The 13137-nt window shown below is 38.1% G+C and overlaps 1 protein-coding gene across 1 annotated transcript in view; it reads left to right on the forward strand.

The window, feature by feature from the left end:
- The window catches only part of LOC140732128 (uncharacterized), a 205073-nt gene that overhangs the window by 158250 nt on the left and 33686 nt on the right, over nucleotides 1-13137 (forward strand). The window contains exons 45-49 of the mRNA XM_073054312.1: nucleotides 673-922; nucleotides 4694-4783; nucleotides 7431-7512; nucleotides 11715-11842; nucleotides 12629-12716. Coding sequence (XP_072910413.1) covers nucleotides 673-922; nucleotides 4694-4783; nucleotides 7431-7512; nucleotides 11715-11842; nucleotides 12629-12716 — 638 coding nt within the window. The remainder of the gene's footprint in view (nucleotides 1-672; nucleotides 923-4693; nucleotides 4784-7430; nucleotides 7513-11714; nucleotides 11843-12628; nucleotides 12717-13137) is intronic.

The following is a 13137-nucleotide window of genomic DNA, read 5'->3' on the forward strand; positions in this document are numbered from 1 at the left end:
CCCTCTCAGCCCCAATATCCTGCCTCTCCCTCTCCCCCCTCCCATTCCCTTCATGCCCCGACCAATCAAAAATCTATCAACATCTGCCTTAAATATACATAAAGACTTGGTCTTCATAGCTGCCTGTGTCAATGAATTCCACAGATTCACCATTCTGGATAAAGAAATTCTTCCTGATCTCAGTTCTAAAAGGACACCTCTCTATTTTGAAGTTGTGTTCTCTGGTCTTAGATACTCCTGCCAGAGAAAACTTCTTCTCCGTGTCAACATTATCAAGGCCTTTCATCATTTGATAGGTTTCAAGTAGGTCACCCCTTATTTTTCTGAATTTTAGTGAATACAGGCCCAGAGCCATCAAAAGATCTTCATGTGACAAGTCATTTAATCTGGAAATCATTTTCGTGAACCTCCTTTGAACACTCTCCAATTTCAGCACATCGTTCTAAGGGGTCCATACCTGCTCATAATACTCCAAGTGAGGCCTCACCAGTGCTTTATAATGTTTCAACATTACATCTTTAATAGAAAATAACTATTATTTTTTTCCACAACTTTGTCTCACTGTCTTATCTCAGCTATAATTTTGAATAACTTTTCATCCCACAAATTAGGTATGCCCTTATTTATTACATATATTGATATTTAATGTACTTTTATTCTTCTTACACAAAGCTGAGGCACTTGCTGAAGATCCACGGGTGACTGGTATAAGACTGACTTTTACGCAGATGGCAGCTGTGATGATTAAACGCTTTCATCACACCCGAAGAGACTGGAAAGGAGCCATTGCCAACCTGCTGCTTCCTGTTCTCTTTGTCATTTTAGCAATGGCTCTCTTCAGCGTGAAGGCAATATCTTCTGAATACCCTTCACTTAGAATGTCACCAGATTTGTATAAGGATTCAGATGCTACCTTCTTCAGGTAAAGTGGCCAAAAAATTTACTAATAAGTTTGCCCCAGTTGTGGGTATGAGGAAGTGCAAAACCAACCTTGCATTCAACAAATATGGTGTCAGTTCTGAGTATGACAAAATGCTTGAGGGATTTGTTTTCTGTGCTCTCAGTGGTTAGGCAAACAACTTCATCTTATGTTCGTAATAAAAACACATGAAGACACTGAGAACATTTCTTGGAACTGTTGCCATGAGAAATGAGTTTGCCTGATTAGTTTTTAAAAGATGGGTTTTAGTAAGGACAATACACTAGTGTTGCAAACAGCTGTATTTAGATTCATTGACATGCTTGTGGATGCACAATGAAATTAGAATCATTTAATAAATATGAAAATAGGAAATATTCATGTACTAATCTTATCAAGATGGATTTCATTTATAAAGTTATTTCTGTACTATAACACAATATTTCATCAACCCAGCATAATGATGGGATATACCTGTTTATGATATCTCATGCTGACTTTAATCATATTCCAATTCAATAGATTTCAATAGATACGTTTAATGTCAGAGAAATGTGTACAATATACATCCTGAAATTCTTTAGGATTTATAGCCCCATATATGTATGAGGAATCCCTCTTGGGCTCTTAACTTTTCTAAAATTCTTCAATAAGTTGGAAGTTCAGCAAGCATTTTTGAAGCTGGCCATCCTACCTGTCCACTCTCAGTCCTAATGCTGTTTCAACTCAAAACATCAATAGTTTCTTTCCTCCCATAGATGCTGCTTGACCCACTGGGTTCTTCCAGCAGGTTATGTGGTACAATCCACGTTCCATGTGCTAATCTGTACAAATCCTGGCAAGAATTGCTCTAACTTCTTTCCACATTTGGAAATATTGAATGATGCATTGCATTTTAGATTGTTTTGTTTCCTGAAATATTGATGTGCATGAAATACAAAGAACTGTAAAGAGTACATGCTGAACAGACAGTATTTAGAAAGAAGCAACCTTTGAGCCAGCCACAAGACACATGCCAAACTTAAGAGCTTTATTTTGCAGATTATTTTAAAGGGACCATTTTCATTTCCCTCACATTCAAGATGTTTTGTAATTGATTGCCATTAACCCGTATACAAGACTGTCCTAATATCATCTGGGAAGGGTTGGTTTGGTCAGCTATTAGCATACATTTAGGGCTATATGTATAAATTGTCCATTTACTATAATTAATACAAATTTGGGCTTTTATTTTAGTTTATTTTCATTTTATTTACTGACTATCCATTACGCTGCTGGCAGCAATGAAGTCCTTCAACTCTGGTATTGTTCAGGGCTTCCTTCATCGTACCAGTAGCTTCCTCTTGGTTTTTACTACTGTCAGTCATGCAAGTCCCGTGTAGAGACTCAGCAATACCGTCATTCAGATGTAGAAGGATCCTTCATTATTGTTTCCATAACAATTTTGTTTAGCAGTCAGGGTTGTTAACCCTGAGCTGGCTCCCAGAACATGGAGGACTGAAGGACTACTTTTAGTCCAGCCTCTACTGTTGGAATATGTGGCATGGATGACCCTACCAAGAGGTACAAATGCACAAAGCCCTGACTCCAGCCAATGTAGCTCTCCAGGTCATAGAGGCACTCAAGCCTCCAAACCCAATAACAAAATGTTGTCCTCTTGGAGGTAATTTTATTTCTATGTAGCATTTCATCCCTTTCCCCATGCTTACTCAGGGCCCACAAGTGCTTGAAAGTGACATGTGAGCATAACGGAAGATAGACATGAATACGGATAACTTTTGTGTGGACATTTTATTATGGCAGTGAAATCTGCATTGTGGAATGATGAAGGTTTGCATCATGCACCAAACAGTCCTGCTCACCAAACCAGACTCCAGCTTTGAAGTTCTGAAGAAGGGTCAAGCTGTTTCTCTTTCCACCCATGCTGCCTGCCTGGCAGAGTTCTTCCATCAGTGAAAATAAAGGTGGAAGCTGTTGAAATACTATTGTTTCTGGTCTAAGATTCTTCATCAGAACTATTATTTAAATATCTCTAATGCTAATGTTAGGAATTTATCCTTAAGAAATAGCTTTTTAATGACAATTGATGTCTTTGATGTTTGTCTACTCAGATATAGTTGTGCTTCTAATGAAATTACATCCTGCTAAAGTGTTCATGAAACTTTTCAAAACCCATATTTCACCCACAAATATTCCTTGGATCAGTCATCCAACTGCCTTATTTATTGTGCTTCTTCTCAGAGTGATTGATTTAATTAATTCTGGAGCTAGAACTGATTAATTCCTGAAGTTTTGTTAGGAATTAAATGGAATGCTTGTGCTATTGTTCACCAATGAGTAGAAGTGTTAATTTCAGGAGATGGTGATTGGTATCAGCTAATTTGCATCATGTTGTTTCCTTATTGTTGAATTTCCTCTTTGAAAAGTTTTGCCTTTGGTTTTTAGAATTTTATACATTCATAAATTCTTACAGGTGAACAGGTAGATGTATGAATAGTTAACAGATTAAAACTAAGTGGGCAAAGGTAGGGATGACCAAATATGAGACATATCTGAAAGGAAAGCAAAGGAACATGGTGATTATTTTTGATTTACTTGTGTGAAATCCTGTTGTACATAGATAGTCTTTGATTGGCATGGGCTTTTAAGAAATAGCACAACCTTGTCTCGACCTTTCCAAGGGAAATCAGGTGGTTCTGTTAATTTTTTTTTGTCATTTATATTGCCTACTTTCCAATTGCTGAGGCATTTCTAACTTTTAGTCATCTCCCTGATTGTGGTATGTTTATATACTATTATGTATAATCATAGGGTGCTGTGGCAACTTTGTTTAATGCAGCAATGAAACTTCCTTTGTGTGAGAATCAGAAGAAACATGTCTGTTGAATCCCAGCAGTATTTAAGATCCATTTTAGGATATGTACAGTTGTGAGAATGAGAGGAGCAAAGACCTGAATACAGTTCTGCTTCCTTAAGAGAAATAACTCTTACCTCTTGGACTCTGTGAAAACAAGTTAGCTGAAAGGGGAAAAAAGGGCCAAAAACATGTCCTGAAGGCCTTGATCTACTGAAAAAATCCATATTACGTGAATGCCAAAAGTCAGATCAGAGAGATGGAGAAACCCCCCTGACATCTGCCTTTGCTTGCTGTGTAGCTCTACTCAGTATTAAATTTGCAACTCCCATTTTTTAAAGTAAAATGAAAGCAAGGAAGACAGTTTAAGTTTGCAACTAGAGGAATAACCAGAGAGTAAAAGTGCAAGCACACACGACTTTGTGAGTAGCTAACTAGTTTAAACAGCACTGCTGATTTTTCTGGCAGAACCAATGCATTACATTTTTTGCATGCAGATGGGTTAAGTAAGAGGAGAGTAGAGAGGTAAAAACTAATGTAAAAGGTAGTGTTTTAACTGCAAACATAAGTAAGTAATGAATGGCATTTTGTTGCAGCTGACTGCAAACACCAACCATTAATCATGGAAGTAATTCAATTCTAGGTATCTCATTTTAAGTGGTTAATGGTTAGTATAACTAATACTTTTATTTTCTTTTGGTTGTTAGACTTTAATGTGGGGATGGTTATTATAACAGAAATGTGTGACATTAGTTGCCCATTTTAACAAATTGGGTGAATCTTATACATTTAAAATAATTTCCACAGATTATTAGGTCAACATATTGAAACTCCTTATTTCCCTCTGCTTTTGGCAACTTGAGCAAGCCTACATATTTTATTTTTCTGTGACTAACCATGATTTTTCTTGCTCTGTATAGTTCTGATAAAACAGATTTTCAAAACCTCACTTCAATGTTGCTGAAGTCATTAAAAATAAATGAATCCTGCGTTGACCAAGACTCTGATCGGTAAGTTTGTCAATGTTTAGTTATGTTAAGTCCGTCTTAACTCAAGATTGAGATGCCTGGAAGTGGTACTCCTTTCATTAATATACAGAATGAGTAATTTTAAACACCAACAATGGTTGGGATTTGGATCAGTTCCCAAGTTTAAAGAATCTTTTATCTGAACCCATCACGCATCTGGTTTTTATGGGAGGTGAAATGAGGAAGTTAAGCAACCAACCAGGTTGTAGGAGCTGGGTCTACCACAAAACTATTTGAAAGAGTGTGACTGCTTTGGGTTTTATACGTTTGCTAGCTTCAACATTGGCTCTGCAGGAACCAAGCCAGCTAAAATAATTTAAGACCGTGCATGGCTACACCCAACTTTGCTTATGAACCATAAGGAGCAGATTTCTCCTCACCCTTGCCCACTGCTCCTACCAGAAGGCCCTCCAAAGCCAACAGCATGATTCTACTTACTCTGGTGATGTGATATAGGAAATACAAGTGCTGATTTGGATATTACGGATCACCACTGACATTTCTAAATGTTATCTTTCCCTGCATCGTACAACTCAAAATTTGAATTTGCCCCAAATGAGGTATCATAATGACCATTTCCTGATCATTTCATGAGATTTCAATAATCTAACTATACATGTCCTTGTTCCCTTGATGAGATCACCATATAAATCATCGAATGACATAATTTCTAATGCAACTTACTTTTTAGAGCTTTTGGGGAAAACTGCACTCTTTACTCAGGAACAGTCATGATGGGAACTCCCAGGCCATTTATATTTTAATATTTCAAGCGGTACTGAATTAGATTCTCTTCATATAAGTTCTGTTCTTACCTTTGATTCTTTGGATATGCCCAATGAGGAAACACTGCACCTTCTAATCTTGCTTCCAATATTCTCCAAGGGGTTGACGTAATGCCCACCTTCCCTCCCAACATGCTCCTTCCCCCAACTAGTCTCCAGTCCTCTGAAGGCCAATGTTTCCCAATGTCCTCCTTCCTCTTTGCCATCAGTTCTGAACCACTGAAGGTTAGATTCTGAAACTTCAGCCTCTGATTCACTTAGGTGACACCCATTACTTTCAACTCTAGTTGCTTGATTGGCTAAGGCACTTGGCCCAGCAATAACCTGGGTCTTTTATAGAAGTGTGATCTCTAAATCTGTATCACCTGTTGCCCTCTGTCCATCCTGGCCTCATTCTTTCTAAAAGACACCCTTCGCCTACCAACAATTTTTCTTGGTTGATCTTCAATTGCCAGTTCACTCTTACAACTGAAGCCCAGACCAGGCATTATTGGGTCTACGATTCCTGAGTTGGGTTTATGAAAGCCACAAGTACAAGCCCACAAAAATGACAGCATTCTTTTTAAAATGAGGGTAATAGTTCCCTCAGGATTCTTCTCTCCTGATATTTGCCACATATGAGGCGTTGTTGCTTACTGCTGCATTGAAGAAGTCAATGCAAGCTCAACCAATAAATTGGGACACATTTCATTTTTGATTGGATATTCTGGGGGGGGGGGAAGAACTGGCTGTTATAGTTGTCCACCAAAACTGCACATATCCATAAATGGCACACATGCCCTTACGGGTACTTATTTGTCTACTTCCTTTCATTGTTGTCTCTGAACAAGGAAGTTGTCTCCTATGTAGCCTGTGCAGGTTTCTCTGCCCACTACAGCAATTTTGGCACTACCATCATTCTTTTCTTTTGCCATCTTTCCTCAGTAATGAAGGAGTGCTTTTCCTATTGTGGTGTGATCTTTTAAGGACTCCATTCTGAGGTTGAATCTGAGAGGAGAGATGAGCTCATGGAAGAAATTTGATCACCAAAACCCATTCTTAAAGCAGGGTAATACAAGGGAACCCACTAGCGCTGTTTCAAAACTGAATATAATGTACAATTTTTGAGCATTTTAAAATAGCATGAAGGAGATTACGAACACTGTTTGAAAGCCGGAGCAATATTGCAATGAATAATAGATTTAAGTTTTAAAAGCCTTTGTAGAATGTGCAAGAGAGATATACCAGAAAGGTGCCAGAGATGAGGAACTTTGTAAAGACTAGAGAAACTGGAATTGTTCTTCTTTGAGCTAGGAAAGATACAATAGAAGTTTTCAAATTATATAGAGCTATGATGGAGAGGTTATAGAAAAATGTCTGAGGAGAAATGGTTGGAGAAACTATCGATCCATCTCATTCTCCAGTCTGGTTTTGATTAGGAAATGGAATGGCAGCTTTTGAGGTAAAGGAACAAAAAAAAAAGATCAAATCTATTCCTTTTATGATAATTGAAATTTAAAATCTCTAGATATGGGAAATCTGAAATCGAAACAAAACTGAAAGCACTGAGCAGGTTAGGTAGCTCCAGTGTAGAAAGAACAGAGTGAACATTTCATGTCAATAACCTTTCAGCAAAGCTGATCTCTCTAACCTGTTGTTTGGTAATGGAAGAGCTCACTTTATATCTATCAATTTGATGATTTGTTTTATTGTAAATTCCAGTAATTTGTTATGCCTGCACTGTACTGTTGCCACAAAATAACACATTTCACCACTTATGCCAGTGACAATAAACCTCATTCTGATATTTTGTGATTATTTTGCTTTCCAGAGAAAACTGAGACATGGTTTATTTTTTTTCATAGGAATAATCCTGTATGCATGTGGAAAGGACCTTCAGAACCAGAGAACTCTCTTGTTAAGTGTAATTGTGATCATGGTTATCAGGTAGTAAGCTAGTTAATTTTCATTATTTTCTGATGTACTTTATGAATATGTATTAAAAACAGCTGCAATCGTGCTAGTGAGTGCAGGAATATCTTGTATTTAGTTGCCCAGTGTTCCCATGAATAATTGTGTTAGTTATATTGTTAGGCTGCAGAAATGTTATTAGTGTTTCACATTTGAAATTATGCTATCTTTGGAAATGAAAGTACATTAAAAAAATCAGTGGGAATGAATGGACCAAAACAAGCTCAGAAAATTAAATAAATGAAAAAGCATGAATTAAAAGAGATCAGTGACAGACTGATAAGCAAGCTGTATAAAGTGAATGGCATCAAAGAATATCTGAATAAACACTAGAGACAGTAAGATCCTTAAAATAGTACCTGCTTGGAATCACAGGACATTTAGAAATAGTCATAGTAATTGTGACCAGGATCTAGATGTAGATAGACTGACATGCTATTAAATGGGCTATGTTCTTAAAGCCTAAGCTGATTGCAAATGGATCCAAAGATCTCATAGATCTGGCACATGTTGTTGGATGACCATAAGACATAGGAGCAGAATTAGGCCAATCAGTCCATCGAGTTTGCTCTGCCATTCTATCATGGCTGATCCCTGATCCCACTCAACCCCATACACCTGACTTCTCCCTGTATGCTTTGATGCCATGACAAATCAGGAAACAGTCAACTTCTGCCTTAAATATACCCACAGATGGCCTCCCCTGCAGTCTGTGGCAGAGCATTTCACAGATTCACTACTCTCTAGCTAAAAAAAATCCTTCTTACCTCATTTCTAAAAGGTCACCCCTCAATTTTGAGGCTGTGCCTGCTAGCTCTGGATATCCCATCATCCTTTCCACATTCATCTTATCTGATCCTTTCAACATTTGGTAGGTTTCAATGAGATCCCCTCCCCCCTGCATTCTTCTGTATTCAGCGAGTACAGGCCCAAAACTACCAAACATTCGTCATATGTTCACCCGTTCATTCCCAGAATCATCCTCATGAACTTCCTCTGGACTCTCTCCAATGACAACACATCCTTTCTGAGATATGAGGCTCAAGGCTCTTGACCATACTCCATGGCCTGACCAGTGTCTTATAAAGGCTCAGCATTATCTCACTTTTATATTCTGTTCCCTTTGAAATAAATGACAACATTGCATTTGCCTTCTTTACCACGGACTCAACCTGTAAATTAACCTCCTGGGAGTCTTGCAAGAGGTCTCCTAAGTCCCTCTGCATCTCTGATGTTTGAACCTTCTCCCCATTTAGATAATAGTCAGCACTATTGTTTCTTTTACCAAAGTACATGATCATACATTTCCCAACACTGTATTCCATCTGCCATTTTTTGCCCACTCTTCCAATTCATCTATGTCCTCATCAAATGCCTTCTGAAAATCCAAGTAAATTACCTCCTCTGCCTCTCATTTGCCCATCCTGCTTGTTACTTCCTGCAGTAACTAACAGATCTGTCAGGCAAGATTTCCCTTTACAGAAACCATGCTGACTTCAACTTATTTTATCAATAGTTTCCAAGTACCCTGAAACCTCATCCTTAATAATGCACTCCAACACTTCCCCGACCACTGAGGTTAGGCTAACTGGCCTATAATTTCCTTTCTTTTGCCTTCCTCTCTTCTTAAAGAGTGGATCAGGTGGAATGGGATCAGGTTCTTCTGTGTGGAAGAAAGTTTGAATCAATAATATATCCTTACAGAGAATGAAGATCTATACCCGGAGCATTAATTTGTAAATTCAATTCTTGTATAAAATCTATAGAGATCCACTTTTTGGTTCAATGCAAGTTTGAGTTGGTAGCTTGGATGTAACTTTTTCTAATAAGTGTGAATTTGAACCCTATCTGGTGTCTTATAGACTCAAGTCACAGAGTCATACAGCATGAACAGAGATCCTTTGGCCCAATGAGACCATGCCAACCAAGGTGCTCACCCAGTTAGACCCAATTTCCTACATTTAGCCCATTTAAGCCTGGCCTCTCCATATACCCATCCAAGTGTTTCTTAGATGATACTATTATCTTAGCTTGTTCCATATATTTGCCACCTTCTATTTGAAAAAGTTGCCCCTCAGGTCCTTTGTTCAATCTCAAACCTTTGCTCCCTGCTTTTGAACTCTGCATACCCTAGGAGAAAGACTGTTTCTGTCCACCATATCTATGTCTCTCACAATTTTAAACTTTTCTATAAGTTAATCCCTCCTTCTCCTCTGTTCCAAGGAATAAAGATCTAGACTGTCCAAACTCTCAGTCTAACTCAGGCCTACTAGTCCCAGCAACATCCTCTTAAATCTTTTCTGCACTCTTTATAGTGTAGCATCTGTGCCCCCAATTTACCCCCATTCACCTAGGGTGAACCGCCGTCACTCCGCCAATAGTGCAATACTTCGGTATAAATATGGTGTAAGGCCCCCCCCCCCCACCCCCGGTACACGCTCACAACACAAATATCAGACAATATACCAAAGGTGAGTAAATAATTGCAATTTTATAGTTATTTCTTAGTGATGGGTTAGTAGAAACAGATAACCTAAAGGTGACAGATCAGTAAGTTCATCAGTTTATGCACATAATATTTTAATACGTTGGAGCTCACGCCTCAGGTTCCATTCACAATGACCTTCTGAGCCTTTGGCCACCATCCGAGCCGCCGATGTCCAGTATCCGCCGCCCTGGAACCGCTGTCCGCTCCTCACACATCCGTCCTCCTCGCTCATCTCCTGAAAAAGACAGGGAACTTCCACTCAGCTCACAGATACAGGATAGCATAACAATTCTCCATTGGTTAGTTCCCCCCTTGTCTACAGTTATAACCCAAACATTCCAGATACAGAAACCTATTTACAGAAATCCATTACAGCATTAAGTAACATTACAGAGAAGCCATTTCATTATAACAACACAGAGAAGCCATTTTGTTAGCCTGAACAGTTAACACCACGGTTACTGGTACTGCGAGCCCTACAATAGTTTAACCACATCTTTCTATAGCACAGTCCAAGTGCAGCCTCAACAATGACAATTTCCCAACTCTATACTCAATGGCTTGACTGATGAAGGCCACCGTGCTAACCTTTTTCACCACCGTTGCTGCTGCTTTCAATACACTATTCACTCGTATTCCTACACCCTCTATTCCATTACACTCCCTAGTGCCTTACCATGCATCACTTTACACTTAGTTAGCTGTATTAGAATCAGTCCTTAGCCCACTTCGCTGGCTGATCAACATGTGCTTGTAATCTGCAATAACCTTCTTTACTATCAATGTCACCCCTTAATTTTGGGCATTCACAAAAGCTATTTGAAATTTAATGAAATGGTAATATCCTTGCTTTTTTCCAGTTTCATAACAACACCATTACTCCATTTCCCTGTCCCAGTTTGATGTAGCTAATGTCTGCATATAAAGACCACATATAAGATGATCATTTTTAAGCCGGACAAAGTATTTGCAGCAAGGAGCTTTACTGGAAAAATAACCTTGTAAAGCTTCAGTATAAGCAAGAACATTTTTGTCAGCTGTTTTCTGCCCTTTTTTGAACTTATTTTGTTTACTATTTTATTAAAAATTCTCAGGATTATTTCAAGTAATTTTTAAATCATGTTTCTAACTGTTTTTTTAAAATTTGATCTGCTTTCCTTGTTGGGGGTGGGGAAGCAATGTTCATGATAATGGAATGAGCCACATAGCATTCATGTTAGATTTCATTTGGCAGGTTTCATTAAAGGTATATAAAGATGAAGTGACTGGAAACCCCTTTGAACTCCATGAGCTATAACCCATTTGTCAGGGCAGGGATGGGGTAAAGGTGCAAGATGGTCCTGTGGCCTTACCTTTAACTGGAAAATAACAGCAAAAAACATGTAGATTCTATGTTCCATTTTTCAACCACTGATTTAGAATTTAGCATAGGTTGAAATTCAAAATTCATCCAGCATCTTTAATAAAATGAGTCAGTTCCTAGGCCCGTCCAACATAGAATTTGCTATGTTTTCTCTGTCTTGAGCTTCCTTGATCTGTAAATTCTTGAAAACGGAGCCTAGTTTCAGCTCATTGTCCCTTCATGGTTTATCATGCTGTCTGTTTCTTTAACCTTACTGCTATCAAATTTTATTCATAATGAAGATGTTTCAGTAAAAGAAATACAACTCAAAATTTATTTGTCTTCCAGCAATGCCCTGCAATAAATATCACAGTTCCGTATTTCAGAAATAATGAAGGAAAACTCTTATACAATCTCACTGGCTACAATTTGGAGAACTATTTCATTACAACAGAAAATGCCTTCAGATTGAACAGGTAAAATACATCAGATTCAATTACCTGATGAGGAATCTAAAAATCCTCAAAGAGAAACGATAAACATAAAAAAAGCAATTATTTGAGTAACTTGCATGGTAGTACCACACTTCCTGAAATTAGGATGGGTTCACTTGGAATATAACATCCATATGCTAGAAGTCAACAGGACATCTACAGAATGTCAAAGAGTGTGCAATGTTTGGTTTGATGGCATTTCTCAAAATCGTACTGACCCAACAGTGTTGGCTGCTCAAATTAAAATGCATTTAAAACAAATGGCAGAACTCTGTTTCTCCATTACTTTTCCTCCCTGTGTTGCTGTCTGGGAGATGGCAGGGTCATAGATTTTGAGGACAATAAAGGTTGATTTCCCCTGTCTTTTGAGTCATTGAGATGATGACAGAAGGGAAATGGTCTGATTTCCTCTCTTAAGAAACGTGGACCTCAATTGATTTGCCATGCATTACTCTTTAGTAGGTGAGAATTAAATTTTGGGCTTGGAAAAATAAAAGCTAGAAGGAAACATTGTGTAACAGAAAAAAAAATCTTGTCTGAAGCTGAGATTGGCATTTTAATTCAGCAAATTTGTAGTAAACTGATCATACTCTATTTGAGAACACATGGTACTTTCACTAGAAGCAAAATTAATGATGAATTTCCATTATAGTCAGCCTATCCAAAGTAACATCTCTGTTGGAAGTGTTCTAAGTGTTGATGCAGACTTACATGTGGAAACTTAGATTGCTGGTCAACGTGAGTACCCATTTGTTTTATCATTAACAGACTAGGGGGGTGGTCATTTGGAGAAAAACTACCCGAGGAGCTGAAAGGAAACAATTTCAGTCAAATAGATATCAACACTTTGGTAAAGGTAAGAACAATCTATATATTCACAATACTTTTATGTAAGTTGTTAGCAAAACACCACAGTGTGATGAGGAGCATTTTTCTCTGGAAAATTATGAGAGGTTAAGTGCTAAATTTACCCAAAAAATGAGGTTATTCTTCCTTTTTTCGATGCCGGGAACAGACTTAATTGGTTGTTGGTTGCTTGCCTACATTGAAAGGCCAAATTATTCCATGTAATGTACTATTCCTAGATCTACGCATTGGAAGAAAAGGAGAAAGGAGAATGTCAGTTTTGTATCTTCCCCAAATCAGAAAGCCATTAAAATAGTTAATGTTAGACTGCGGGAGGATGCAGTAGCTGGTTTACCTACTCTTTTGTGGTAATGACCCCAATATTCTGCCATTGCATTTTAGAAGAAGGCTACATTTTGGTCAGGAGGTTG

The sequence above is a fragment of the Hemitrygon akajei genome, chromosome 8 (assembly GCF_048418815.1).
Source record: "Hemitrygon akajei chromosome 8, sHemAka1.3, whole genome shotgun sequence".
NCBI classification, from domain to species: Eukaryota; Metazoa; Chordata; class Chondrichthyes; order Myliobatiformes; family Dasyatidae; genus Hemitrygon; species Hemitrygon akajei.